At 39.9% G+C, this 25,390-nt stretch overlaps 1 protein-coding gene across 7 annotated transcripts in view; it reads right to left on the bottom strand.

The window, feature by feature from the left end:
* Positions 1–25,390, bottom strand: part of ALMS1 (ALMS1 centrosome and basal body associated protein) — a 219,032-nt gene that overhangs the window by 138,112 nt on the left and 55,530 nt on the right. For all 7 annotated transcript variants that reach the window (XR_008289406.1, XM_053200768.1, XM_053200763.1 and 4 more), the window contains 2 exons: positions 15,276–21,272; positions 13,847–13,980 (listed from right to left, as the gene is read on the bottom strand). Coding sequence is in view for 6 of the 7 variants with exons in the window: in XM_053200768.1 (XP_053056743.1) it covers positions 13,847–13,980; positions 15,276–21,272 (6,131 nt within the window). In the remaining variant the exon portion in view is untranslated. The remainder of the gene's footprint in view (positions 1–13,846; positions 13,981–15,275; positions 21,273–25,390) is intronic.

Genomic DNA, 25,390 nt, shown 5'->3' with positions numbered 1-25,390 from the left:
ATAATTTTCTTTTTTGAGGAGTCTGAAATTTTTGTGTCAACATTCCCAAGTATCAGTATTCTCAAGTAAACTGCAAAATTTTTATTTTCTTTTATGCATTAGAGAATGGGAACTGCCCATTATTTGATAGTTTCAAAGACTCACCCACTTAAACACGTGTATCTGGTATGGTTTTCCCCAACTTTTTGTTATAAATATACCAAAAGGTTGATAGAAGGTTATCTCAGGGGCTTCTGGTTTTTGGTTCCAAGTGTAAGAATCTTAAAAGTCACCACTGTGTCCCAACAACAGACTGAAAAACAAACAACTCTTCTTGGATCCATAAGGAAAGTACTGACATAAGAAAAACCACTGCCCCCAGGAAAACAGGCAAATACAGGGAGTCCAGGCTTACAGAAGTAGAGACCACTGAGCAGAAACCACTGTGGGAACCAGTGGTGGGGTAGGAAAACCTGAACAGCTGATGAATTGCTGGAGGCTCAGTGTGGACAAGTCTGAGAGTTAAAAACTCCAGGGGAAACCAGGCACAGAGATACCTTAACACTTTTGTGAGTGTTACCGCCAGGAGACTGACCAGGTTCTCACAACAAATATTGGAGAAAAATCCCTGCCTTTTTTCGAGAAGAGAAAAGGAACCATTCGAAATATGCCAGACCATTCTGTTCTTCACAAGGCCTGCACTCAGAAGAATGAACCAGAGCTTAATCTGCTGGTATCATCAGAGCCTAACTGACATGGGTGAAAAGAAAATCCCCAGGTCTAGTAAGCTCAAGTATTCCACATAGGAGAAGAGGAATATACGCTCCACACCACTCTGGCCATTCTGTACTACATAAGAGGAATTTAAAAAAAAAAAAAAAAAAAAAAAAAAAAAAAAAAAAGCTGAGAAATGTTTAAATCACAGTTCAGAAGTAGAGGCTCACTAAAAGACTGAATCTCATCATAGAACTACAGAATGCTTACCCTTTCCACATGCCTTACCACTCATTACTAAAGGTCTACTTACAACAGTTCCTTTTACTTGATACATTATGTCTACCTATGAAGAAAAAAGTACAAGACATATATGAGGAGAAAACAGCTATTTTGACTTGCTGCCTAGGCATTTTACAGTAGGACAACCTTGCTCATGCCCAGAGTCTGGACAGTCAAACAAGGACTTGAGCTTTAGGATTCTCCACCAAAAGTCACCACTGTGTTTCCCTCAGACATCTTTTATAATAACCACTTATAGTTGAGCTCATGAAAAGTTAGTGATCTCTGCTCCAACTATCTTATAAATAATAGGTGTCCACTACCCTCCTGTCTATCTCCTGCTCACTCATGATTCAGGATGGAGGAATGCCCTTCCCCCCAGCCCACTGAGTGCCTTCCCCATCCTCACCCCCACTTCTGGGATCTCTAAGTAATAAATCTTGTAATCTTCCTTCTTTTGTGTGAGTGTAAAACTGCCATATGCAATCAAAATGACCCTGGGATTTTCATTTCCCCAAAGTGGGAGTTCAGGATGCCTGCCGCCCTATATTGGTGGCTTGTCCCTCCTCATCTGGCAGGTCATAATCTGCATATTCTTAATTTAATACACCAGCTACAACTGGCAACCAGGATGGAATTGTGGGTACAATCTATACTCCCATATAGAGCCTTTTAGCTGAGACTTGGTCACTAACTTCCTCTCCCAAACTACTCAGTCTCTCTGGGAAGGAACAACTGCTTGCTGGTGGTCTGTGGCACTGCTTTATGCCACTGCTGGGTATTGCTGTGAATCCTCCCCCTAAATGGTCAGTGCTATAAAAGGTCAGACTCTCCTGCAGAGACCAACTAGCAGGCACTAGTCTGAGGCGGTAAGTTTCCCATTAGTCTCTAAAGAAGACTCCACTGGGTGTCAGGTCTGGGGGTGATTTGTTATAATCACATGCAAAGTCCCAGCACTGAGCCAAGGTGAGCTAACCAGGAAGGTAGGATTCTGCCTCTTTTCCCCAAACAGGAACTGAAAGTACAGGCTATCAGGACCTGGGAGCCAAGGAGAACTCCTCTACGTTCGTGCCCATAGGGAAGGCCAGCTGCTGGTCTACTGTGTCAGTAGTTAAGAGTGTTGAGCTTAGAGAGTTAGCCCTAACCCAAAACAGAGGCATCTAACTATGTTTTATTTAGTATCGATCACAGAAATCCCAGCCACAGGCACCCAATATACCTTTGCACCGCTGCCTATGAGCTATCTTAACAGCCCAACCATTACATACAGTCTTTGCCAGCAAGGCCTGGATGCCCTTACAGTGTCCCCTTGAACTGTCTGGCACTATATTGATGACATTCTAATCTGGGATTCCTTGGAGGACGTGGTGCACAAGGTCCTAAAACAGCTGGTAACCCACCTCCAACATGGAGGTCGGGCTGCCACACCACATAAAATTCAAGGGCTAGCCACAACTGTTAAATTTCTTGGCATTAATTGGCCTCTTAAAGGCCAAGAATTCCACTTGTGGTTAAACATCAAATGTTAACGATTCAGCCTCCTACCCTGCTATGGCAAGCCCAACATGACTTAGCTTTCTTCACATTTTGGAAGCTCACATATCACACTTATCCACCACACTTAGCACCATTTATGCAGCCACACACAAATCCTCTACATTTTATCAGGGAGAAACCCTACAACAAGCTTCACAATTGACACAAAGGTCAATTTGTCAAGACCTACCCCTGGTTCCCCCTGGCTCTTCCTTCCAGGTTGAGGCAACAGTCAGCATGTACTATGCATCCTGGAGTCTATGGACTAAACACGACTTTTCCTGGTTACTTTTGGCTTCCAAACCAGATGGCCGCCCTCCATAGCTGCCTGCTACACCCCTTAGAACATCAATTCTGACTGCTTATTGGGCTTTGTTACAGAGGCAACTCGACAGGAAGACCCTGTTCTGTGTACCCCACATTTCTATTACATCATGCATAAGGGATGCCCATAATGGCCCACATGGTCACAGATGCCTCTTTGCTAAAATAGAAACAGTAGCTTCTACAATGGGCAAAATCTGACGTGGCAAATCTTCCCACATTACAGGAGGATGTGGCTTCCTGGATCCTCAGCCTACTGCCCATGGACCTTGAGGAACTGGTAACAGTGCTCCCACTGACTAAGCTTCTGGTGATGTGAGGCAGCCTCTGGGAAGAGCTGATGGAATGAGAATGGGAGTCTGTGTTCTTCATGGGTGACAGCGCCACCACCGTATGCCATGGAGCCTGTTGGAAGAGTGGCAGTGTATCACCCTGCCAGTGGTACCGTGCTTATCAAATATGGCAAGTGAAGGTTGGCTAGCTTACGGAGCTTGTGGTGGTACAAATGGCCATACAGTTGCCCAGACAAGTCTCTTGTCCATATTTTCACTGAATAATGGGCAGTTGCTAGTAGGCTAGCAGTTTGGTTGGACCAATGGCAACAGGTGATTTTCACATTCAAGGCTGTCTCATTTGGGATGCTCCAGATTTGGAGGGTCAATGCCCTGGCATCAGTCACAATGAAGGTTACCCATGTTTCAGCACATATAAATACTACCACACCAGAGTCATCTAACTCCAAGGCACATGCCCTTGATCAAACCCAGGTCAACCACTGGTTTGAGGCTCTCAACCACTGACTTTTTACCAACAATGCTGTCAGTTCCAACCACTACCACAAAACAAGTTTCCCCACTGTCAACCATTCCAGTCTTTCTTAGTCACCACTTCCATACTCCTTATTCTCTGTCTGAATGGTACCGTATCTCTTTGGGTCACCAGGGAACTGCTGCCACCGTGGCCTGGGCCCTCCGCCCCTGCAAAACACACTATTTTTAATTGTGAATTATGCTTCCAAACCAAACAATGAAAACTGCCCTGCCATGCTTAAGTTCTGCAAGGAGATAGCCTCTTTAAGCTGTTAGCAGGGTGATTTCACAGGTATCACAGGCCACGCTCTCTGTCAGCAGGCACTACACGCTTCGCTATTACATGTGTACATACTTTTCCCAGCCTGCTGCTTGCTACAGGCACCAGGAACAGCTCTATGGAGCATGTAATCTCTTTCTTTTCTAAGTTATCCTGCCCCCATTCAGCCCTCCAGACAACACTGACTCAGATCAAGGATCTCATTTTACTGCCCATACAACATAGCACTGGGCTTTCCAAAGGGGAATCTAATGAAACTTTTATCTCCCATAGCAGCTACAGACCTCTGTCATTATTCAACACCACAAAGGTCTTTTAAAATCCTTGCTCCTTAAGTTATAAGGCAGCAGATGGACTCCTAAATGGACTTCCTTGCTATTATAGGCACTTTAAACATTTTAAACTCTAGAACATATGAACACCACTCTCCTTATACCAGCTAGGCTTACCAGGCCATGCTGCCTATGGTTATCATCACAGGGTAACCTGATACCTTTATCTTACAGAACAATATTGTTTTCATTTTCTCCAACACTACAGATTTAAAATGTCAATCATCTCACCATCCAGTATTCACTGGTGACCTGAGAACAGATGGCTACCTCCCCTGGTCACAGACAGTTCTGGCCCAGAAGAACACAGACTATGTGTTGTATGTTGCCACTAGACCATACTTACCCACTTGATATTCAAATTCCAACTGAAATTCCAAAAACAGTGGCTTCAGTAGATGGTTCATTTCTCCTAACCATACCTCCCCACAGGAAATGGAAGTAATTGCACCTGGGCCCACTGAAGGAATGGCGTGGCACTCAAAGTGGGGGAAGAGGCACTCCAGTTGGTTGACAGTAGCAATATTAGACGACATCCAGGTGATACGATCCTAACACCTGGCCCTGCCCCCCTCTGGAGGAGGCTAGTGATGAGCTGCTGATCCACAAGGGCCCCATAATATTCTCAGGAAGCAGTCAGAAGGACAAAACTATAAAATGCAGATGCTTGCTACTATTGGCCTTACTCTGTGCCTTTTGTACCACGTGGGTCATGAGGCTTCTCCTTGATTCCAGACAGGCAACACTAGAAAGCTGCTGGAAGTGAATGGCACTCATCCACAACTGCACCCCAGGATGGAAGACAACAGGTGTTGGAGTCGGCCCAAGAGTGGCTGCACCTGAAATGCCACCAAGCGTGGGAAAGAGCTAGGAGGTTGAAGCCTGCTATCTTAAACAGCACCAAAGGCACAAATGCTTAAAGGTCACCAGTCCTAACACTGTCCTAATTTCAACCCTAACTGGCTGATAAGCTTATGCAGTTCGGATTCATCTCTAGTAAGACAGGGCTAAACGTTAAACTGTCAGAAGCACACAACTAAATTTTCTTTAAACCAAGGCTACACATGTGCCTCCCACCTTTATTATTTATGGATGGAGAGCTCTTATGCCTCAGAGGAGAGCACTGCCTAATCATTTGTGAGGTACACTTCCCCAAGAACCCCCAAAGCCTACTAAGAATTGTGATACCAGTAACTGCTCATGATGATGCAAGCAAACCTTAATCAGGGCATCTCAAATCTATGTGACCCTGTTAGACTCCCGTGTGCCCTGATTCCCCTCCTGGGTGGACACCTGGAACAATCAACCTCCTCTGGGATGGCTCTCTCCACTGAAACAACACTAGAGACAACAACACCTTAGTACATGATGACACGGGACACAACTTCATCCCAAATGCTACCTCCACAATCTTCCACAACAGCAGAGATGACAACTGGGAAGATAAGTCCTCCTTGAGTGGTATTTTGTAGACTTAAATTTTATGTGTTTACCTCAAGGCTCCCCTGCTTACTACAATGCTTGCTGCTTGGGTGTGAGGCAGTACTATAACTGCCAGGCTGCCCTCAGTTGAACCTTGAAAGGTCAAGGTATCTATCAAGTCTCATAAACTTACAGAGAGACTCCTTTAAACACTTCACTTAGTTCCTTGCCCTTACCACACCCATTAGATTGGTTCCCATTATGCTTCCTACTGGGGGTTAGGAAATTTAATTTCTGTTGGAAGAACCCCTCTCTGACTGCAAATGCTACCACCAGAGCACTCCCCACACACACTCTCACAGGACCAGAGCCATACAGTCACTTCCCTACACCACCCCAAGGAGACCCTTTCCCACTATCACCACTCAGGTTTCCACAACCCTCCCTTCGAGCTCTCCAACAGTCTTACTGTTTTTATTCCATGGGCAGAAACCAGGGCTCGTTTTTTGAGCCAGTGTAATTGCTTGGCATGTTACTGAACTCCACAAAGACTTTTTCCCCAGTAGCCTAGCCGACTAATTTACTGACCCCTGCCCTCATGTGCCCAACAAAAGACATCCCACACACGTATGCAGTTTGCCTGGCCACTCTCTATCACACTCAACTGCTCCCATGCACGATACTTCGCAGTACAGTATGTAGCACCTGGCAGGAGCCTCCACAGGTGCCCTTTGTAATTCCCCATATCTGCACAGGCACCAACACCACAAGAATGAATACAACACATACCTTGCCACAAAGAGCACAATCCCCACAGTCTTGGGCCTTGCAGCCCAGTCATGCAGGGGGAGATCCAACTTCCACAATAAAAGAGTGAGTGTCCACTGTAAGTCCAGTGCCCTGGTGCTGTCACACATACATGGGTCTCCATACGTGCATTTCTTCCCTCAACCTCCAACACATTTGCCTCTTTGCTGGTTCCCAGGGAGTCCTATGTGTTCATACCAATGTACCTCAGTCACCTTGGGACAACTCTTACAAACTAATAAATAGGACCCTCAAACCATCTCTCGTTGTCCTCTCATGTCAAAAACATTCAGTATTCATCCTCATTATGCTGAAAATAGGTCTGCTACTATCCCTCGCAGAAATACCACCACTAGGCACACAACAACAAATCATTAAGGCAAACACCAATCTGTCAGCCACCCTGGCTGAATGCATTGGGCTGCTACACCAAAGCCTAGACTTCATGCAACAACAACATGCTTCTTTAGTGCAGAGTTTTGGATGTGCATTTAGCTTTAAATTTCTTATTGGTCAAGGAAGGTGTATACACTGTACAGTGCACCACCTGCTGCACATGTATTAATAATTCCAGATAAATTTAGACAAATTTACAAAAGGTGCCCAACAGGTACAAGTATTCCATAATCTTACCCAAGTTTTTAATCAAATACTTACCCTAAACTTATCCATGGGCTTTGATTTATTTTCTTGACCGGACCCCGACAAATGGGAGAACGGTTACAGACAGGATTTCAAATTACCATTTGTCTACTGATACTGTTAACCGGCATTTTTGCTTTGCTCAAATGTTTCATGAGCTAGTTGACCAAAACTCTGTCAGTGGCTTTTAACATCTCCACCATCTGGACAGTGCCCATGGTTTTCCCTAAAGACTAATGCTTAGGCATCACAGGGTCAATTGTGATGAGAAAAAAAGCTATTTTGAGTTGCTGCCTAGGCATTTTACAGTATGACAACCTGGCTCACACCCAGAGTCTGGACAGTTAGATAAGGACCTGAACTTGAGATTCCCCGCCAGAAGTCCCCACTTTGTTTCCCTCAAGCATCTTTATGATACAATTACTTAAGAGTTGAGCCCATGAAAAGTTAGTGACCTCTGCCCCAACCACCTCATAGGTAATAGGTGCTTGCTACCCTGTTCTCTATCTCCTGCTTGCTCATGACCCGAGACAGAGGACTGCCTTTTCCTCAGAGCTCACTGAGCGGCCCTGGCCCTGACCCACACCCACCCACCACTATCCCTGCTTCTGGGATCAGTAAGTAATAAATATTGTGACCTTACTTCCTTTGTGTGAATGTACCAAAACTGCATCTTCAGTCAAAATGACCCTGGGATTTTTCACTTCCCCAAAGTGGAAATTTGGATGCCGAGGAAGCTATCTGCCAGCCCTGTGAGCATGGCTAATGTCTCTTTATTCATAGGTCATAATCTGCATATTCTTAATGTAATACACCAGCTACAGGCCCCACAACACAGCACACTACAAAGCAAAAAAACTAGTTGAAAAGAAAAAGCAAGCATCAAAACCAGACATGTCGGGATGCTGGCATTATCAGACCAGAAATTTAAAACAATGATGATAATATGCTAAGAGCTCTGATGCGATACACAAGAACACAAGGACAATGTAAGAAGCAAGGAGATGAAAATCCTAAGAAAGAATGAAAAAGAAATGTTAGAGATTGAACACTTTAACAGAAATGAAGAATGCCTTTGATGGGCTTATTACTAGACCAGACATGGCTAAAGAAAGAATCCTGAGCACAAGGATATCTCAACAAAAACTGCCAAAATTAAAAAGCAAAGAAAACAAAGACTTAAAAAAGTAAACAATATAGGTGCCTGGGTGGCTCAGTCAGTTAAGCATTCGACTTTGGCTCAGGTAATGATCATGTGGCTCTTGAGTTTGAGCCCCAAATCAGGCTTTGTGCTGACAGCTTGGACCCTGGAACCTGCGTCAGATTCTATGTCTCCTTCTCTCTCTGACCCTCCCCCACTCATTCATATTCTCGCTCTCTCTCTCTCTCTCAAAAATAAAATAAAACATTAAAAAAAATTACTAAAAAACAAACAACACAATAGGACATCAAAGGACTCTGGGACAACTATCACAGGTATAACATATGAGCAATGGAAATAACAGAAGGAAAAAAAGGAAAGGGACAGAAGAAGTATTTGAAATAACAATGACTAAAAATTTCCTCCCAATTAATGTCAGGCAACAAAGTACAGATCTAGGAAGTTCACAGAACACAAAGCAGGAAAAATTCCGCCCCAAATTACCTAGGTAAAACATTTTCAAAGTACAGAAAATCAAAGATAAAAAAAACTGAAAGAAGATAGAGGGTAAAACCATCTTATCCACAGAGGAACAAAAGAATTATATCTGACTTCTCCTCGGAAATTATAAAAAACAAGAAAAGAATAAAACATTTAAAGTGTTAAAGAAAAAAAAGTGCAGAGTTGGAATTCTATACCCTATGAAGTCATCCCTGAAACTGAAGGAGGCACCTGTTGGGATGAGCACTGGGTGTTGCACGGAAACCAATTTGACAATAAATTTCATATTAAAAAAAAAAATATTAACATAGAAAAGACCAAAAGAAAGAAAGAAAGCAAAGGGTTATTTAGGAAACAAAAAGAAAAAGAAACTGAAGGAGGAATAAAGGCTTTCCCAGACACACAAAAATTAGACCTGCCACGCAACAGATGTTAACAGAAGTACTTTAGAAAAAAGAAAAATACAAATCAGAAACTTAGATCTACATAAAGGGAAGAACATCAAAGAAGGAGTAAGACACAGTTAAGAACACACATATGCACTTTTCTCTTATTCTTAACTGATCTCACAGATAATAGTTTGTTCAAAATGTTGCCTGTGTATGTGTGTGTATATATATATGTATGAATGAATGACAGCATGATACAAGAGATGAGAGGGAGAAATCAGGAATACATTTAACCCTTGAATTGCATGGGTCCACTTACACACTGATTTTATTTGATAAATACAGTACAACACTGTAAATGTATTTTCCTTATGATGGTAACAATGATCTTTTCTCTAGATTACATTTCTTGTAAAAACACAGTACATAAAACACATGCCATACAAAATATGTTAACTATGTTATCTATAAGGTTTCTGGTAAACAGTAGGCTATTAGTAGTTTTGGGGGAGTCAAAGTTATATGCAGAATTTCAACTGTGTGGGGAGTTGGTTCCCCTAACCCTGCACTATTCAAGGATCAACTGTATTTTGTTATTAGAAGGTACTCACACTACCTGAAGTGGTATAGTGTTATGTGAAAATAAATTTGGATTAGGTGTAAATATTTTACAAATTCTAAGGCAACCACAAAAAAAATAAAGTGTAACTAATATGCTAAGAAATGAGAGAAAATATAATGATATAAAAACACTCAATTAAAACCACAAAAGGCAGAAAGACTGGGAGACAAAAATTGGAATGAAGAACAAGGGCAACAAATAAAAAAAATAGTAGTGAATATGGTAGACATTAATCCAACTATACCAATAATCACTTTGAAAATCAATTATTTCAAGTGAAAATATACTAATGAAAAGACATAGATTGTCAGAGTGAATCAAAAACCAAGATCCAACTACATGTTGTCTATAGGAAAGCCACTTTAAATATAAAGACAAATTAGATTAAAAGTAAATGGATGGAGAAAAATATACCATTCTAAAATAAAGCAAAAGAAAGTAGGAATACTGTATTCATTTCAAACAGAACAGACGTCAAAGCAAAGAAAGTTATCGCAGATAAAGAAGGGCATTACATAATGACAAAGGGGAAAATTCTCTAAGACATAACAATCTTTCATGTATATGTGCCAAACAACAGAGTGTTAGACTACACAAGGCAAAAACTGACATAACTGCAAGGAGAAATAGAAATATATAATCCATTATTATAGTTGGAGACTTCAACATCCTCTATGAGAAATGAACAGATGTTGGGATGCCTGGGTGGCTCAGTTGGTTGAGCATCTGATTCTTGATCTCAGTTCAGGTGATGATCTCATGATTCATGAGACTGAACCCCATACTGGGCTCTGCCCTGACAACACAGAGCCTGCTTGGGATTCTCTCCTCTCTCTCTGCCCCTCTCTGCTTACATGTGTGTGCATGTTCTCTTTCTCTCTCAAAATAAACTTAAAAAAAAAAAAAAAAAAAAGAACACATCTATCAGCAAATCAGTGAGGAGACAGTTAAGCTCAACACCATAAATCCACTGGGTATAATAGATATTTGTAGATTACTTCAGCCAAAAACAACAGAGTACACATGGAACATTCTCAAAGCTCACATGGAACATTCACAAAGACAGGCCACATTCTGGGCCATAAAACATACCTTAACAAATTTAAAAGAATAAAAATCATATAAAGTCTGCTCTTAGACCACAATGGAATTAAATTAGAAATCAAAGCAAGAAAGGTAACAGGAAAATCCCTAAATACATGGAAATTAAACAGCCTACTTCTAAATAAAGCATGAATCAAGAAAAATTTAAAAACATATTAACCTAAAACTTAAAAACATACTAACTCAAAATGAAAACACAACTTAGGAAAACCTGTGGGATGCAGGGAAAGCACAGAATAGAAGTAAATTTTTAGCATTAAATGTATATACTAAAAAAGAAGACAGATCTAAAATCAATAACCCACATTTCTAAATTAGGAAACTAGAAAAAGAATAGCAAATTAAGTCCAAATTAAACAGAAAAAGAATAAGAAAGCAGAAATCAATGAAACTGCAAACAGAAAAATCAGAAAAATGAACAAAACAAAAAGCTGTTTCTTTGAAAGACCAATAAAATCAACAAGCTTCTAGCCAGAAAGAAAAACAGAAGACACAAATTACTAAAATCATAAAGGAAAGAGGTGATATCACTGCAAATCCCACGGACATTAACAGGATAATAAAGGAATACTATGAACAACCACATACCCATAGATTTGATAACCTAGATGGAATGGACCAATTTCTTGAGAGACACAATGTGCCAAAACTCACACAAAAAGACATTCTGAATGGGCATCTATTTATTAAAGACACTGAATCAATAATAATCTTCCAAAAGAGAAAAGGGCTAGGCCCAGCTGGGTTCAGTGGTGAACTCTACCAAACATTTAAGGAAAAATTATACCAATTCTTATAATTTCTTTCAGAGGACAGGAGCAGAAGAAACACTTCCCCATTCATTCTATGAGGCCAACATTACCCTAATACCACAACCAGACAAAGACACTACAGGGGAAAAAAAAACAAAACAAAACACAGACTCATCTCTCATGAATATCAATGCAAAAATCCTCAATAAAATATTAACAAATAGAATACAACAAAGTATGGAAAGAATTATACACCATGACCAAGTGGAATTTATCCCAGGTATGCAAGACTGGTTTATCATTCAAAAATCAATTATTATGATTACATCAACAGGCTAAAAAAGAAAAATGACTACTATATCAATAGATGTACAAAAAGAATTTGACAAAATCCAACACCCATTCATGATAAAAACTATTAGTAAACTAGAACAGAAGGAAATTTCCTCAACTTGATAAAGCATATTGGCAGAAAACCTATAGCTAACCTCGTATTTCATGGTAAGAAACTAGAAGCTTTCCCACAAAGACCAAAAACAAGTTAAGAATATTCCGTCTCTCCACTCTTTTTCAACATCAAAATGGAATTTCTAGCTAATGCAATAAAACAAGTAAAGGAAATAAAAGGTATACAGATTGGGAAGGAAGAAATAAAACTGTTTGTAAATGCCCTCATCATCTGTGTAGAAAATCTGAAAGAATCAACAAAAAAAACACCTGGAACTAATAAGCAATTATAGCAAGTTATAAGATACAAGTGATTATAGCAAGTTGTCGGATACACCTATGAGAATGGGCAAAATCCAGAACACTAACAATACCAAATGCTAACAAGGATGTGGAGCAACAGGAACTCTGATTCATTGTTGATTGTTGGCAGGAATACAAAATGGTACAGCCACTTTGTGGGACAGTTTGGTGGTTTCTTTTTTTCTCTTTCCCATTTAAGTGTGTGTGTGTTAACTGAAGTATAGTTGACATACAAAGTTATATACAGTTTGGGGGCTCCTGGGTGGCTCAGGTGATAATCTTGCGGTTCGTGAGTTCAAGGCCTGCATCAGGCTCTGTGCTGACAGCTCAGAGCCTGGAGCCTGCTTGGGATTCTGTGTCTCCCTCCCTCTCTGCCCCTGCCCTTCTCGCACTGTGTCTCTCTCTCTCTCTCTCTCTCAAAAATAAATAAACATTAAAAAAATTTTTTTTTCAAAGTTATATACAGCTTGGTGGTTTCTTACAAAACTGAACATATTCTTACCATAGAGAGAAACCTTTATAAGTACAAAGTTTCAGTCCTGCAGGATGAAAAGAGTTTCTGGAGATGGATGGTGGTGATGAGCTCAAACATATACATAAGTCTAAAATCCAATGTAATTTATCCTTTTAAATAACTTTTCCAAAAAAGAAATAAGCCAAATAAAAGCAGACCAAATGCCCTATCCACAAGAGAATGGACACACTATGATATATTCATACACTAGAATACTTACAGCACTAAAAATGAATAAACTAAAACTACCTACATCTACAAAGAAGAATCTCAAAAACCCAAGTCTATATGAAAAATGCAATTCTCAAAATATGCACCATGTTGACTCCATCTATTAAAGAATTCAAAACCATACAGAACAGCAAGAGAAAAATCAATACATGTCAGGATAGGAAGTAACAGACGTTACTGGGGAGGGGACACACAGGACTTCTATGGTATTTGGTAACATTCCGTTTATCAAGCTAGTTAGCCCATAGACAGGAATTATTCATATTTTTCTTTTATTCTTTATATACATTCCATATATATTCTTTACTATGTATGAAATAATTCATAATTGGATGAAAATACATACTATTAAAATGAAAATCGTTTTTACATAAGCTAGTATAGCTTTATGTTCTTAAGTAGATAATACACATCTGAAAATGGCCGGACTTTATCTGCACTTCAAGCTATTACCCTCAAGAGAAAATACAAATGATAAAGCAAATCTATTCTTATTTTCCTAAGGATGTAAGTTTTTTCAATAGATGAATTTGCAATTAATCAAAATCTACTGAGTCTAATCCTTAAATAGGAACTTTGAAGAAATAAGACTCCTAACACTTTAGCCAAAGACTATTAATGACTCAGCTGGTGTCATTAATGCCCAAGTAAGAGATACAAACTCCACCACCCTTTTATCACATTTTCTTTCTTCATTGCTAGATTTCTTTTATACCTTGGACAAGTCAGCTGTTCTCCCATGACTGAACAACTCTGCTTTGATCTCTTCTACTTTTTTCCTGTCAGCTTCATTTAATTCTGAAATGGAGTAGCCACACTCATGAGCCAGATTAAATTTCAGATTCCAGGCTGAAAAGAAAACATAAACACACTGGAGATAATGCAATGCAAAAATCATAATTTGTCAGTGATTGTAAGAACACAGAAAACCATCAATATATCCAACTAAATGCCTGCCACAATACTTGGCAAAAAGTAGGTGTTCTCCATTATATGACAAACTATTAGAAGTTTTCAAGAACAATCATCTCACTGAAAAGTGTGACTTTTAAAAACCACATTCTATAGGTATTTCTCCAAAGATGCCACCTTTCTATGATTTTCAATTATTTTTATCTTAATCTTCCTTCCAATAAGGACAATCCCTTTGCCTCCCCTATACGTTCCTGTTACAGTTACTGCTACTACCATGAGAGCTGATATTTAACAATAATAAATAAAACTTGGGAGTTTTCTGGAGAGTCAAAATATGCATAAGTGATAAAAGGAATGGCACAAGTAGTTAATCTCAAGGCAAAATTCCCAGGGAGGCCTGAAGTGTTTATCAGATGCTTGCTAAAATATATTCCCCAGGGGCACCTGGGTGGCTCAGTCGGTTAAGCATCCAACTTTGGCTCAGGTAATGATCTCACAGTTCATAGGTTTGAGCCCGTGTCAGGCTCTGTGCTGACAGCTCAGAGCCTAGAGCCGGCTAAGGATTCTGTGTCTCCCTCTCTCTCTGCCCTTCCTCCTCTCATGCTCTGTGTCTCTGTCTCAAAAATAAATAAGAACATTAAAAAAATGTTTAATGAATATTTAAAAAAATTTTTTTTAATTCCCCATTTTGTCTTAAAGATTTCTTTTTTAATAGCATTCTATTATTAGAGATTAATGGGATTAGAACATCCTCTTTTAAACCTCTAACCTAAGTTTTAGTGTGAAGTACTTCAGTTTTTTCTAATATCTAAAATATGCTCTAAGAACTGTATTAGAAAAATGGAGAAGTATATTTAGTTTTATGATACAGTGTGACTTAGAGCAGAGCAAACTTTTCTTTGTTTTTTCTGCCTTCAAAAGAGAATCCTATAATAGGAGGATTAAGGAAACGTAAGTACTTTAGGAATCTGGAAACCCAAGCTATCTCCTTACTCTCCTTCAGGCTTCAGAACCTACCTAAGACCCTAAAATCAGACTAGTACTATTAATACTGTGACCTAGTTACATTATTGGTTAAATGGACTTATTCTGAATAGTGGTGGAAAATGTAATCATTTAACAGTTCTATAAGAAAATAAATTCAGATTCCAAACACAACTTTAAACAAATTCTTAAACTATAATGTTTATAAGTCTGACCTGACTTGATGACAAACAATCAGTTCCTACCTCGTGCTCGTACTCGACATTCCTCTTCTTCTGCATTTCTGAGTATTTGTTTAGCATGATTCAATGAGGATTCACACTTGAGAAGGTTTTTGACATGTGCAGCCAGTGAATCTACATTGCTACCACCACAATCATCACTCTCTGACACACTTTCTTCTTCTCTGCTATCTGTCAAACTTGTCTTGGGTGAAGCACATGGAAAGAAATTTAGAAGAACATCAGAAACTGACTCCAAGGAATTACTGTCCCATGAGCAGGAACTGGCATCACTACTTGAATCACTTTTAATGATAGTCATCATAGGGATAACAATTTTATTGCCAATGGTTCCACTATACCCTTCAGGTTCAGATCTCATTACGGATTGGGCTGCTCTATACTGTTGAAGGGTTTCATCTAACGTCACTCCGGCTTTGCTTTCTGCTTCTTGTAGAGGACTTCTAAGTGTAGTTGAACTAATAAACTCCCAGTTCTCAATGCCTCTCTGGCATTTCAGATTTGTCTGTGTGCTAATATCTTTCTGTATGCACTTGTTGCTTGGGCTTTCCTCTGTAAATGGCTGTCTCCGAGGCAAATCACTATTAGATTCAGCCGCTGTGAGGGGCTCTTTGAAGCAAACCATCTTCTTAGATTGTATAATTGAAATATCACTAACATCTCGGAAAGGGACAAGAGGAGCAGGAAAATTGCATCGTTTCAGTGCTATATTTTCTGCCTCCATTAAAAGGGTCCGAATCTCTTTAAGAGTTTTGGAACTATTGCTTGTATGTTGAATTTCCACAGAGCCAACATCTTCAAAACCTGAAGATTCTGGCTTACTTATTATAACTCTACCATCAGCCTGAGAACTTAAAGGCATACTGCTTGAGATAATACTGGAGTTAGGAGAATCCAAATTATCTATTAGCATTTGAACATGGTCTGAAACAAGTTTCTGCTTCTCACTATGTGAATAAGTACCAGGAGTAACTGTTGATAAACCAGTACTCTGATCAGCTTGCCCAAGACGACGTGAGAACATCACAGAATCTTCAGGTAGATGTCTATCTGGAAAATCTTGTTGGTAGAATAAATTTGGTTTCTCTCTGTGTGAAAAGGGACGAGGAGGAGCTGTTGGTAACAGACTTTTCTGGTCAGCTGGTACAGGAATTGATGAAACGTTCAGTGCATCTTCAGCTAAATGTTTGTCTGTCAATTCCTGTGGGTAGAAAATATTAGATTTCTCTCTGTGGGAAGAGGAACTAGAAAGAGGTATTGGTATCCCAGAATTCACAACAATTGGCTCAGGGACAGGTGAAATCTTCAGAATATCCTCAATCTCAAAATTCTGAGAACAGGAATTATGAAAAACTGTCAGTAACGGAGTCTTCTGGTCATCTGGTCCACTCACAGTTGAAATTTTGGGTTTTTCTCTTTTTGAGTAGGAACTAGGGGGAGCTGTTAGAAACTCAGTCTTCTGGACATCTGGTAAAATCACAGGTGAAATCTTGAGTTTCTCTTTATGTGAGTAAGAGCTAGAAGGTCCTGTTGGTATCTCAGTCTTCTGGTCAGCAGGTCCAGGAAGAGCAAAAACTTTTAAAACTTTTTCAGTAACATCTGGAAGCTCCTGCTGGTAAAGAATACTGTCCTTCTCTCTGTATGAGTAGGAACTAGAGGGGATTATATGTATCTCAGTCTTCTGGTTAGCTGGTCCAGAAACAGGTGAAACTTTCCAAGTTTCTTCAGTAATATCTGACGACTCCTTCTGGTAAGAAAAGATGGGGCTCTCTCTATGTGAATAGGAAGTGGAGGGCCCAATTTGTATCCCAGTCTTCTGGTCAGCTGGCCCAGGAGTGCCTAAAACTCTTAAAGCACCTTCATTAGGATCTGACAACTCCTGATGGTAAGAAATGATAGGCTTCTCTCTATGTGAGTAAAAAGTAGAAGTTACTGCTGGTATTCCAGTCTTCTGGCCACCTAGTCCAGGAACCTTTAAAACTTTTAAAGCCTCTTGAGTAAGATCTGGCAATTCTTGCTGATAAGAAATGATGGGCTTCTCTTTCTCTCTATGTGAGTACGAAGTGGAGGTAACTGTTGGTTTTCTGGTCTTCTGGTCACCTGGCCCAGAAACAGCTGACACTTTCAGAGCCTCTACAGCGAGCTGACTGTCTGACAAAGGCTGTTGGTACAAAACACTTGGCTTCTCTATATGAGAGTAAGAGATAGAAGGTACTGTTGATACCCCAGTCTCTTGGTCTGCTGGTCCAGGAGAAGCTGAAATATTAACAGCCTCTTCAGTGAGATGTCTATCTGATAAGGCCTGCTGGTAGAAAATAATAGGCTTCCCTCCAAGTGAGTAGGAACTAGAAGGTTCTGATGGCAACCCAGTCTTCTGGTCAGCTGGCCCAGGAACAGCTGAAACTTTCAGAGCCTCCTGAGGCACCTGGCTGTCTGTCAAGTCCTGTGGGTAGAAGATAATGGGCTTCTCTCTATGTGAGTAGGAGCTAGAAGGTTCTGATGGCAAGCCAGTCTTCTGGTCAGCTGGTCCAGGAACAGCTGAAGCTTTCAGAGCCTCCAGAGGTACCTGGCTACCTGTCAGGCCTTGTGAGTAGAAGATAATGGGCTTCTCTCTATGTGAGTAGGGACTAGAAGATTCTGATGGCAACCCAGTCTTCTGGTCAGCTGGTCCAGGAACAGCTGAAACTTTCAGAGCCTCCTGAGGTATCTGGCTATCTGTCAAACCCTGTGAGGAGAAAATAATGGGCTTCTCTCTATGTGAGTAGGAGGTAGAAAGTTCTGATGGCAACCCAGTCTTCTGGTCAGCTTGTCCAGGAACAGTTGAAACTTTCAGAGCCTCCTGAGGCACCTGGCTGTCTGTCAAGCCCTGTAGGCGGAAGATAATGGGCTTCTCTTTATGTGAGTAGCAGCTAGAAGGTTCTGATGGCAAGCCAGTCTTCTGGGCAGCTGGTCCAGGAACAGCTGAAACTTCCAAAGTCTCCTGAGGTACCTGGCTATCTGTCAATCTCTGTGGGTAGAAGATAATGGGCTTCTCTCCATGTGAGTAGGAACTAGGAGGTTCTGATGATAACCCAGCCTTCTGGTCAGCTGGTCCAGGAAGAACTGAAACTTTCAGAGCTTCTTCAAGTAGAAGGCTGCCTGCGAAGGCCTGTAGGGAAAAACTAACAGGCTCTTCTGTATGTGAGGAGGAAATAGAGGATACTGTTGGTATTCCAGTCTTCCAGTCAGCTGATCCAGATATGGCTGAAACTTTCAGAGTCTCTTCAGTGAGATGAATATCTGGTATGGCCTGTGGATAAAAAATAATGGGCTTCTCTCTCTGTGAGTAGGAAGTGGAGGGGACTACTGGTATTCCAGTCTTCTTGTCAACTGGTTCAGAAACAGCTGTAACTTTTAGAGATTCTTGAGATAGATGACTGTCTGGCAAGTCCTGTGGGTAGAAAATAAAGGGCTTTTCTATATGTGAGTAAGAAGCAGAGGTTACTGTTGATATCTCAGTCTTCTGGTCAGCAGGTCCAGGAACAGGTGACACTTTCTCAGCCTGTTCAGTTAGGTGACTGTCTGGCAACTCCTGTTGGTAGAAAATACTGGTCTTCTCTCTCTCTGTGTAGAAATTAGAGCCTTCTGATGGTAACCCACTCTTTATTTCAGCTGGTACAGTAGCAACTGAAACTTTCAGAGCCTCTTCAGATAGATGACAGCCTGGTAAGACCTGTTGGTAGAAAATACCGGACTTCTCCCTAGGTGAGTAAGAATTAGAGGGTACTGTTGGTACCCCGGTCTTTGCATCACCTGGTCTAGCAGCAGATGAAGCTTTCAGAGTCTCTTCAGTTAGATGACTATCTGGTAATACCTGCTGGGAGAAAATATTGGGTTGCTCTCCAAGTGAGTAGGGCCTAGAGGACCCTATTGATATCCCAGTGTTCTGGTCATCTGGTCCAGGAATAGCTAGAACTTTCTGGGCCTGTTCAGTTAGAGGATTATCTGGCAACTCTTGTTGATAGAAAAGACTAGGCTTCTCTCCAAGTGAATAGGAAGTAGAGGTTAGGGTTGGTATCCCAGTCTTCTGCTCAGCAGGTCCAGGAACAGGTGACACTTTCTGAGCCTGTTCAGTTAGAGAACTATCTGGCAACTCCTGTTGGCAGAAAAGTTTGGGCTTCTCTCTATGTGAATAGGAAGCAGAGGTTAGGGTTGGTATCCCAGTCTTCTGCTCAGCAGGTCCAGGAACAGGTGACACTTTCTGAGCCTGTTCAGTTAGATGACTGTCTGGCAACTCCTGTTGGTAGAAAATACTGGTCTTCTCTCTCTCTGTGTAGAAATTAGAGCCTTCTGATGGTAACCCACTCTTTATTTCAGCTGGTACAGTAGCAACTGAAACTTTCAGAGCCTCTTCAGATAGATGACAGCCTGGTAAGACCTGTTGGTAGAAAATACCGGACTTCTCCCTAGGTGAGTAAGAACTAGAGGGTACTGTCGGTATCCCTGTCTTTGTGTCACCTGGTCTAGCAGCAGATGAAGCTTTCAGAGTCTCTTCAGTTAGATGACTATCTGGTAATACCTGCTGGGAGAAAATATTGGGTTGCTCTCCAAGTGAGTAGGGCCTAGAGGACCCTATTGATATCCCAGTGTTCTGGTCATCTGGTCCAGGAATAGCTAGAACTTTCTGGGCCTGTTCAGTTAAAGGATTATCTGGCAACTCTTGTTGACAGAAAAGACTAGGCTTCTCTCCAAGTGAATGGGAAGTAGAGGTTAGAGTTGGTATCCCAGTCTTCTGCTCAGCAGGTCCAGGAACAGGTGACACTTTCTGAGCCTGTTCAGTTAGAGAACTATCTGGCAACTCCTGTTGGCAGAAAAGTTTGGGCTTCTCTCTATGTGAATAGGAAGCAGAGGTTAGGGTTGGTATCCCAGTCTTCTGCTCAGCAGGTCCAGGAACAGGTGACACTTTCTGAGCCTGTTCAGTTAGAGAACTATCTGGCAACTCCTGTTGGCAGAAAAGATTGAGCTTCTCTCTATGTGAATAAGGAGTAGAGGTTACCGTTGGTATCCCAGTCTTCTGCTCATTAGATCCAGGAGCAGCTGAAAATTTCAGAGCCTGTTGAGGTAGATGACTTTCTGGCAATGTCTGTTGATAGAAAATTTGGGGCCTTTCTCCATATGAGTAGTAAGTAGAGGATGCTGCAGGTATCCTAGTCTTCTGATCAACTGGTCCAGGAACAGCTGAAACTTTCTGAGCCTGTTCAATTAAATGACTATCTGGCAAGGCCTGCTGGTAAAAGACACTGGGCTTCTCTCCAAGTGAGGAGGAAATTGAAGGTAATATAGGTATCCCAGTGTTTTCACCAGTTGGTCCAGACACAACTGAAACTTTCAAGGCCTGTTCAGTTAGATGACTATCTGACGACTGTTGCTGGGAAAAATTAACATGCTTTTCTCTTTGTAAATAGGAAGTAGAAGGTACTGTTATTTTCTCAGTCCTCTGGTCAGCAGATACAGGAACAGCTGAAACTTTCAGAGCCTCTTCAGTTACATAACTGTCTGGCAAGGCCTGCGAGTAGAAAATACTGTGCTTCTCTCCAAGTGGGTAGGAACTTGGAAAGACTGTCGGTATGCCAGTCTTCTGGTCAGCAGGTCCCGGAACAGCCAAAACTTTTGCAGCCTCTTCAGTTAGATGACGATCTGGCAAGTACTGTAAGCAGAAAATACCAGGCTTCCCTCTTTGTGAATAGGAACTAGAGGGCACTGTTGATATTCCAGTCTTCTGGTCAGCTAGTTCATGAACAGTTGAAACTTTTAGAGTCTTTTCAGTTGTATGACTATCCAATGCTTGTTCGCTGAGTATATCAGTATGTGGACCAATAGTAGTCTCTTGAGGAAACCTTAAAGCCAACTGAGGAAAGTCCTCAGGGAACAAGGAAAAATGAGATCCAATATCTGAATCTCTGATGCCTGGTTTCAAGGTGGACTGAGTAATTGCAGCTGTGCCTCCTTTAGAAGTATCTCCTAAAAAAGATTTGTTAATACTATTATTTTTTTTAATTAAGAAACACTTCTTTTATGCATAAAAGAAATAAAGTAAGCTTTCCTTCCTATGACCTTTGCACTTCTAGTAAGGAATCCAAATCCTAAAGAAACACTCATCAAAGAGACATATATTTATAAAGGTACTAATTACAAAGCCATTTACAACAGCAGACTAATGTGGAAATGATTTAAATATTCAACAATAGAGTACCATTTAAAAACAGCAGCGTATCGGGCTGCCTGGGTGGTTCAGTTGGTTAAGTGTCCGACTTTGGCTCAGGTAATGATCTCATCATTTGGGAGTTCAAGCCCCATGTCGGGCTCTGTGCTGACAACTCAGAGCCTGGAGACTGCTTCAGATTCTGTGTCTCCCACCCCCCACTACACCCCTCCCCCACTCACTCTCTCTCTCTCTCTCTCTCTCTCTCTCTCAAAAATAAATAAACATTAAGAAAAATAGCAGCATATCCATTTTATACGATATTATGTGGATCTTAAAATTTGGATTTTTCAAGAATTTTTAATGTGATAGGAAAATGCTATCCAGTCTAGGCCTTAATCTCACCCTAAGTTATAAGCTAGTAAGTTAGCCTGTTATTTAGTCATATATGTCAGCAAAAGACATGATACCCCTCAGTCAGAGACAAAATACTTTATTCCATGGCATAGCAAAGGACCATCAACCTATTTTCATGGGTTCCCCTTTCCCTCAAGTCCTAGGAGGGCCCAGATGGATGCTATACATGCAGTGGGTTTAAATGATTCTTCCAATAAATGTACCCTGAAAAAGATAAATATTTTTTAACTATATGAAACTATAAAGTATCTAAAAATTACACTAAGGATTTTGAACTTAATTCTAGATAACATGGGGAACTGTTGATAGATTGGATCAGAACTGTACTGCAGAAATACAGATGCAAGATGGTTGGAAAGGGAATGTAAAAGTGTAAGTGGCACTATCTAACAGAACTCTCTGCAACAACAATAATTTCTACATTTGTACAGTAATTCTAATTCTAAACTGCAGTAGAAAGTAAATGACTGCAAAAGAAATAACAAGATTTGACAACAAATGTATTTATTTATTTGTTCATTCAAAAAAATTAATGTTTACTTTGTGCCTATCACTGTTCTAGATATAGGAAATAGGGCAATAAACAAATAGACAAAGCTTACACTCTAATTCTGCTTCACAAAACTTACATTCTAACAGTAGGAAACAAACAATAAATAGTAAAACATAGGGTATGTTGGATGATGGCAAGATGGTTGATATATACAACAAGTATTATCTACACAGATCTTCTTCACCTTACAATGGGATTACATCCCAATAAGCCCATCAGAAATTGAAAACAAGTCAAAAATACATACAATAATCTAATCTACCAAACATCACAGCTTAGCCTAGCCTAAGTTAAACATGCTCAGAACATTTACATTGGCATAAAATTGGGCAAAATTACCTAACACAAAACCTATTTTATAATAGGTGTGTAATTTACTGAATACTGTACTAAAAGTGAAAAACTGAATGGTTTTATGGGTCCAAAATGGTTGTAAGCATTATCAGTTTTTTACCCTTATATCACATAGCTGACTGGGAGCTGTGGCTCACTGCTACTGCCCAACATTACAAAAGAATATCATATCACATATGGCTAGCCTAAGAAAAGATCAAAATTCATTATTTGGAGTATGTTTTCTACTGAATGCATATCATAAAGATGAAAAATCCTACGTCAAAGCATCCTAAGTGGGGGACCATCTGCACTTTACACATAAAGAAATTAAGTTTCAAAGATGAAGATATAAGACTGCTTCTCAATATGGAGATCTTGTAAATTTGCAGAATCTGATCAATAGGCATAGGGTGGGATCTGAAGTTTTACATTTGTAACAAGCTCCCCAGTGATGTCCAATATTTTCAGTCCTCAGATATTTTGAGTGGTAGATAAATAACTTCTTCAGAGTTCTACAGTGAGTAAGTAACAAAAACAGGCACTTTAACCTTTTAATTCTAACTCCAAATTCTGAATTCTTTTCACTAAGCTGACTGCTGTTCTAAACCCAATGGTAAGCTTCAAAAAAGAAGCTAAATAGAAAATTAAATGGGTTGAGAAGTAAATTATAAGGTACGGAAGTACAGTATCAAGTATTAACTCTTCAAGAAAACTAAAAGAGAAGTGAAGATGCAATATGTATAGTAACTTGAAAAGGAATATGAATTACGGGAAAGTTTTGTGAAAAAAGACTCAGAAATTAACAAAGCAAACAGATTAATGAAGTGAACAACCAATGGCTCACAGAAGAAATCAAAACGGAAACCAAAAACATTGAAACAAATGAAAATGGAAATACAATACACCAAAACTTATGGGATGCAGTTGCAGCATTCTAAGAGGGAAGTTAAGGGGCGCCTGGGTGGCTCAGTTGGTTGAGCATCTAACTTCAGCTCAGGTCATGATCTCATGGCTTGTGAGTTTGAGCCCCACCTGGGGCTCTGTGCTGACAGCTTAGAGCCTGCTTCAGATTCTCAGTCCCTCTCTTGCTCTGCTTCTCCCCCGCTCATGCTCTCTATCTCTCAAGAATAAATAAAACACTTAAAAAAAAAATTAAGTTAATAGTAAATAGTTATAGTGATAAATGCCTACAGCAAGAAACAAGAAAACCTCATCAAATAAACAACTTAACTTTACATCTTAAGGAACCAGAAAAAGAACAAAGCCCAAAAATCAATGAAACTAAGATTTGGTTATTTTAAAAGATTAACAAATTGACAAACAAACTGACACCACCATCACTCCACAAACCAGAGAGGACACAAATAAATAAAATAAAAAATGAAAAATGAAATATTACAACTTATACCACAGAAATGCAAAAAATCATAAATGACTTTCTACACTTTTACACCAACAAATCTGACAACCAAGAAGAAACATATAACCTACCAAGACTGAATCATGACAAAGGAGGAAATCTGAACAGACTAATTACTAGTAAGAGATTGAATCAGTAATCAAAAGTGTCCAAACTGGGGGTATAGCTCAGGTGTAGAGCATTTGACTGCAAAAGTGTCACACCAAAAAAAAGGCCAGAACCAGATGGCTTCACTGGTGAATTCTACTGAACATTCAAACAATCAATACCAATCTTTCTCTAACTCTTCCAAAACATAAAAGGGAACCTTTCCAAACATCTTCTAGAAAGCCAGCGTTACTCTGATGCCAAAACCAGATAAGGAAATTACAAAAAAGTAAAATTACAAGCCAATATCCCTAATGAACATAGATGCAAAAATCCTCAACAAAATATTAGCTGACGATATTCAATAATACATTAAAAGAATCATAGGCAAGATCAAGTAGAATTTATTCCAGGAATGCAAGGATGGCTCAACATCTGCAAATCAATCAACATGCTACACCAATATTAACAAAATGAAGGATAAAAATCATGTAACCAGCTCAATAGATATAAAAAGCAACTGAAAAAATTCAACACCCATTCATGATAAAAATTCTCAATAAGGAAGGTGTAGACAGAATATACCTCAACATTATAAAGGCCACATACAATAAGCCCACAGCTAACAGCATACTCAACAGTGAACAGCTGAAAGCTTTTCCTCTAAGATGAAGACAAGATAAGGGTTCCCACTCTCACCACTTTTATTCAACATAGTATTGGAAACCCTAGCCAGAGCAATTAGGCAATAAAACGGAAAAGAAAAACAGGCATCCAAATAGGAAAGGAAGAAGTAAAACTGTCTCTATTTGTAGATGGCATGCTATTACATATGGAAACTCCTAAAGACTTCATCAATAAACTGTTAAAACTAATATATTCAGTAAAGTTGCAGGTTACAAAATTAACATACAAAATTGGTTATGTTTTTATACATTAACAAAGAACTATTAGAGAAATTAAGAACGCAATTCCATTTATAATTACATTTAAAAAATTTTACTTAGAAATAAATTTAACCAGGGAGGTGAAAGATCTATGCATTACAAACTACAAGACATTGATGAAAGAAGCGAAAAGATCTACACATCTGAGAAGCTCAATCAACTCAATGTACAATAAAC

The sequence above is a fragment of the Acinonyx jubatus genome, chromosome A3 (genome assembly GCF_027475565.1).
Source record: "Acinonyx jubatus isolate Ajub_Pintada_27869175 chromosome A3, VMU_Ajub_asm_v1.0, whole genome shotgun sequence".
Taxonomy (NCBI): Eukaryota; Metazoa; Chordata; class Mammalia; order Carnivora; family Felidae; genus Acinonyx; species Acinonyx jubatus.
Note: the sequence above shows the minus strand (reverse complement) of the source record. Positions and strands in the feature narration are given on the sequence as shown.